The sequence below is a fragment of the Carcharhinus amblyrhynchos genome, chromosome 7, assembly GCF_965287045.1.
Source record: "Carcharhinus amblyrhynchos chromosome 7, sCarAmb.v2.hapA, whole genome shotgun sequence".
NCBI classification, from domain to species: domain Eukaryota; kingdom Metazoa; phylum Chordata; class Chondrichthyes; order Carcharhiniformes; family Carcharhinidae; genus Carcharhinus; species Carcharhinus amblyrhynchos.
In genome coordinates, this window is record NC_137330.1 from 66,752,807 (window position 1) to 66,758,806 (window position 6,000).

Sequence of the window (6,000 nt, forward strand, 5' to 3'; positions counted from 1 at the left end):
AACATAGAACTTTACAAATGCTGGGCACATTAAGATAGCTTTCATATATTTAAATATTGAATGAATTTAAATTTTAATTTAAGTTTCACTTACAACCTGAGAACTAACATGCTTCTGAAAATGTACTGGTTGGTACCTTTACATTGATGTAATGCAGTTGGATAATGTTGCCATTAAAGGTAGTTTGTAAAATATGCTACCATCCAAGTTCCATGATAGATGATGGAATAGGGGAGGCAAGAGATAGGTTACTGCAAATTTAGTGATGAATCTGCTCAGATTAATACTATACTCCTAATATATCACTAACCGCTTCTTATCCTACTGAGGAGCATATATTATGTTATTGACCACGATCTTATTGATCCTTGCTATAACTGTAAGAAGTGTAATCAAACATTGGGAAATTAATAAGCCTTGTTCCTTTTCACTTCATATACTATTAATTTTTAAGTGAGTGTTCAAATGAGCCAATTTTCCAATGTTTCCCCATTAAAAACTGAACTATTGCAACCTAAAATATCGTCAAGAAGCATTTGGTTCCCCATGGTTTTTGGAGAAGTCATTTTTGGGATCTTTCTATGGGTTCCTCATCCCCACCGACTCAAGTGTAAAGATAAATCCTCAGCTTTGGGTTAAAGGAAAACACATCATCAGTGGTATGCATTTAATATCGCTCAACTTAATTAACAACCAGACAAGTATTCCTGAAACAGTAATGCTGAGGATTGACACTGGCTTGATGACGTCATGTTACAAAGATATCTGATTATTTCATGTCGTTGATTTTAAAATCAATCAGTAATATTCGCCTTGATAAGAACGCCTGCTGTGTTATATTTACCACCTCAATATAGTACTCTGACATTAACAGGTTGGATTCAGGAATACGTTGTTTTCGTTTCTAATTGTGATTTTGTTTTTTTTAAACTAAGGATTTTTCGGATTGTCTTATTTTTATATAGGAGTATTTGAAGGGTGGTCACATCCATTTGATGCTTCTTTTTATCCTATGTAATTCGGTGGGGTATAGGCCAGGGGCATCCAGGAGTCATATTCATACAAAACCTAACATTGGGTGGGGGGGGAGAGATTTTTTTTTGTTTGTCATTCACGCTATATTCGAAATGGATCAGACACCATTGCGCTCATTTGGGGCTGATCGAATGCTTTTATTCAGCCTTGTACCTGCTCTGGTCCCAGTTGGAAGCGAAGAGGACTAAGATCTTCCTGCCATAATGATCCAGGTTAGAGAGCACTCCAGGGAAGCCATCCTTCAGCGCCTGTTTGATCCCGGGGTCGGTGGCTTTGAAGTTCTTGAACATGTCCAGATTCTGCTGACGATACTCAAAATACTGAGCCAGCAGGCGGAAAGCCTCGAAATGGTTAAACTTTCGGGCTCTCAGAAACCTTAAGATGAACGCATCGTCAGTCCGAAGGAAGCCGATGTCCGGCCGGGTGATAATCATATCTCTTACTTCCTGGATGTCCTGGTGCAAGGTGTCTGGGTTTTCATTCAGCTCCAGTTTGGCTTTCTCCAGAGTTTCTGGAGACAGACCCGCTTGCAAATGAGTCATTGTTCTCCGATTGCCTTTGTAATGGGTTTATCTTTACTGATCCAGCCAGCGGACGGGGGAGCCAACCTGCCCTTTTAGCTTCCGATGATCATTCTTGCTGTCGTTTTGTTTTTGGAAACGTGCGAATCCGGTAATTCAGTCGAAATATTTAAAAAAAAACACCTTGCTAGGTTGGACAAGCTAAAAAAAAACCTCAGCAGGCGCAATCCCACGGCATGTGGTGTCCACATACACTGGATGTATCTCAAATCAATACAACAAGCACCAAATTGCAGAACACGGTTCCTACCATAGCCCAGGCAATGCGGCACCCTGCAGCAAGAGTCATCTCAATTTTCACCAGCTGATTTTTTTTAATATATCACAGGCGGCTAGTGAAGCTTCACGTCGACTTGAAGCAGTTCCACTCGGCTGTACATCTCTTGCACCCGTGTGCATGTGTCTGTGTATGTGTATGTGTGGGGAGGGGAGGGTGGGTGTTGTTTTGTTTCAATGACTCGGCGTCCTGCTGCTGCTGCTTGCTGCTGCTGCGTCCTATCAGGTTTACGTCAGGAGTGGAGGTGGTGGTGAAAGTGACTCGATGTAATTTCAGGGGAAAGCTGGGCGTGTAATGGCTGGAGACAGAGAGAGAGAGAGACAGAGCTGGTCAGATGCTCACCACCTGCTCTGCTCTCCACCAGCCCCATTGCTCATCTCATTTATTATTTAAAGCGAAAGAGCCTCCTCTCTCCCCTTCCATTGTCTCCCATCCCAGAGAAAAGAAATCAGGGCAATAAGAAACGATTACTTCCCTCCCCAATTCACACTGGGAAAACGGATCTGCGCTTTAATGACAGGGTGACCTTTCGTGGGCGCTTAAAGCTTTTATCATTTATATCGATTAGTTTGAGAATGCTTTCTGTGCAGGTCTCCCTCTCCCCCTTTACTGAAATACCTGGTATCGCTTAGCGAACATGGGGAATGTATTAGGGATCGTTTTCAGACATTTTACATGAATTTTAAGGACCTTATTTTTATGGTTACGGGGGAAATGTGGCGCTGTATTGATCTTGTTATTTCCACTCAGACCTCTATATATCTCACACAGAACAGGTGCCCCTCCCAATAAATGGAACAGATAATATATCTCCACCAGCATTTCATGTTATCGGGTGTTTTTAATATTAACATTGCTATGTACAGGCAAAACGCAATGAAAAGTCGTCACATAATTCGAATAAAGTCAGAAGCATCAACTTGGACTTGGAACATCCCCAATGGTCGATTGGTGAAAGTGTGATTTTTGCTGCTAAAAGGAGGCTGCGACCAGCGCTGATACCCTGGCAGGATTGGGCTGCACCACAGGAGCAATGAATGAAGCTGCTGCCGAGTGCTTGCAATTGGATCACATCGACTTGATTTAAATTAATACAACGCCTGAGATACTCTTCTCGATGGAACGTAGACCGATATGAGGTAGCACTGAGCTCCAGCTAGTTACTGCTACCTCTTTCTAAATGTGATTTCGGCACAGTGGCTTCCATTTCTCATGACTGTGACACAGCAGTGAACTAGACTGCCCTCCCATAGAAACTACTTCTCCCACAGGGTTGCGAATCTGTGGAATTTGCTGCCCCAAAGTGCGCTGGATGCTGGGACAGTGAGTAAGTTTAAGGAGGAGTTAGACAAAATTTTAAGTGGTAGTGGGTTGAAAGATTATGGGGGGAAGGCAGGAAAATGGGGATGAGGAGCTTATCAGCCATGATCGAATGGTGGAGGGGACTCGATGGGCCAAATAGCCTAATTCTGCTCCTATATCTTACGGAGCCTGCAGACTAGATGGGCCGAATGGTCTCCTGTGCTATACCAAACCATGATTCAATATGAAACAGTTATGGAAGGTAAAAAGGTAAAAAGACAATGATGGGAGTTGCCCCCTAGCAGTAGTCAGGCTGTGGGGCAGAAAATAAATCAAGAGATAGAAAAGACATATAAATAAGGCAATATTACAATAATCATGGGGGACTTCAATATGCAGGTGGACTGGGAAAATCAGGTAGGTGGTGGATCCCAAGGAAAGGAATTTGTGGAATGTCTAAGAGATGTTTTTTGCAGCAGCTTGTGACAGAACCTAATAGGGAACAGCCAGTTATGGATTTGGTGATGTGTAATGAGGCAGACTTGATTAGGAAACTGAAGGTGAAGGAATCCTTAGGGAGCAGTGACCACAATACGATAGAATTTACCCTGCAGTTTGAGAGGAAGAAGCTGGAGTCAGATATAACAGTATTACAATTAAATAAAGGTAACTACAAAGACTACATGAGGGAGGAATTGGCCAGAGTTGATTGGAAAGGGAACCTAACAGAGAAGACAGTGGAACAGCAATGGCAGGAATTTTTGAGAGTTATTCGTGAGGCACAACAGAAATTCATCACAAGGAGGAGGAAACATGCTAAGGGGAGGATGAGGCCTCCATGGCTGATGAAGGAAGTCAAGGACAGCATAAAAGCAAAAGGAAAAGCATACAAAGTGGCAAGGATTAGTGGGAAGCCAGAGGATTGGGAAGCCTTTAAAAGTGAGCAGAAGACAACTAGAAAAGCAATAAGGGGAGAGAAAATGAAATATGAGTATTAGCTAGCTAGTAATATAAAAGAAGATAGAGAGAGTTTTTTTCAATGTATAAAAGGTAAAAGAGAGGCAAAAAATAGCCATTGGACTACTGGAAAATAAGGCTAGAGAAGTAATAATAGGAAACAAAGCAATGGCAGAAAAACTGAATAGTTACTTTGCATCAGTCTTCATGGTGGAAGAAACTAATGGGATACCAGAGCTCCAGTAGAGTCAGGGAGCATAGTGAGTGCAGTGGCCATCTCTAAGGAGAAGGTTGTGGGAAAACTTAAAGATCTGAAGGCGGATAAATCCTGGACTGAATGGACTACACCCCAGGGTTCTAAAAGAGATAGCTAAGGGAATTGTGGAGCCACTGGTGCTGATCTTCTAGGAATCACCAGAGGTAGGGAGGGTACCAGAGGACTGAAAGTAACTAATGTAACACTGCTGTTTAAGAAGGGAAGGGAGCAGCAGATGGGAAATTATAGGCCAGTTAGCCTGACTTCAGTCATTGGCAAGATTTTAGAGTCCATTATTAAAGATGAGGTCACAGAGTATTTGGAAATGCATGATAAAATAGGACTGAGTCAGTCCGGCTTGGTCAAGGGAAGGTCGACAAATCTGTTAGAGTTCTTTGAGGAGGTAACAAGGAAGTTAGATAAAGGAGAGCCAGTGGACGTGATTTATTGGACATGATTTATTTAGATTTCCAGAAGGTCTTTGACAAGGTGCCGCATAGGAGACTGTTAAATAAGTTAAGTACCCATGGTGTTAAAGGTAAGATCTTGGCATGTATAGAGGATTGGTCGACTGGCAGAAAGCAGAGAATGGGGATAAAGAGGTCATTCTCAGGATGGCAGTCGGTGACGAGTGGTGTGCCTCAGGGGTCAGTGCTGGGACCACAACTTTTCACAATATACATTAACAATTTGGACGAAGAAACTGAAGGGACTGTTGCTAAGTTTGCAGATAATACAAAGATATGTAGAGGGACAGGTATATTGAGGGAATGCGGGGGGGTGCTGCAGAAGGACTTGGATAGGTTAGAAGAGTGGGCAAAGAAGAGGCAAATGGAATACAATGTGGAAAAGTGTGAGATTATGCACATTGGAAGGAAGAATAGGGGCATAGACTATTTTTCTAAATGAGAAAATGCTGAGGAAATCAGGAACATAAAGGGAATTGGGAATCATTGTTCAAGTTAATAGTCAGCAGTTAGGAAGGCAAATGTAATGTTAGCATTCATGTCGAGAGGGCTAGAATACAAGAGCAGGAATGTATTTCTGAGATTGTATAAGACTCTGGTCAGACCCCATCTGAAGTATTATGAGCAGTTTTGGACCCCATATCTAAGGAAGGATGTGCTGGCCTTGAAAAGGGTGCCAAGGAGGTTCACAAGAATGATCCCTAGAATGAACAGCTTGTCGTATGAGGAACAGTTGATGGCTCTGGGTCTGTAATTGTTGGAGTTTAGAAGGATGAGGGGGGATCCTATTGAAACTTACAGGATATTGCCAGGCCTGGATAGAGTGGACATGGATAGCATGTTTCCACTAGTAGGAAAAACTAGAACCAGAGGGTACAACCTCAGGCTAAAGGGACGATCCTTTAAAACAGAGATGAGGAGGAATTTCTTCAGCCAGAGAGTGGTGAATCTGTGGAACTCTTTGCTGCAGAAGGCTGTGGAGGCCAAGTCATTGAGTGTCTTTAAGACTGAGATAGATAGGTTATTGATTGATAGGGAGATCAAAGGTTATGGGGAAATGGCAAGAAAACGGGGATGAAAAAAAAATCAGCCATGATTGAATGGGGGAGCAGACTCGATGGGTTG

The 6,000-nt window shown here is 42.6% G+C and overlaps 1 protein-coding gene across 1 annotated transcript in view; it reads right to left on the minus strand.

Moving 5' to 3' along the window:
• Window positions 1-1,810, minus strand: part of clvs2 (clavesin 2) — a 71,796-nt gene extending 69,986 nt beyond the window's left edge. Inside the window, exon 1 of the mRNA XM_080193314.1 lies at window positions 1,189-1,810. Coding sequence (XP_080049440.1) covers window positions 1,189-1,577 — 389 coding nt within the window. The 5' untranslated portion in view covers window positions 1,578-1,810. The remainder of the gene's footprint in view (window positions 1-1,188) is intronic.
• Window positions 1,811-6,000: the final 4,190 nt, after the last annotated feature.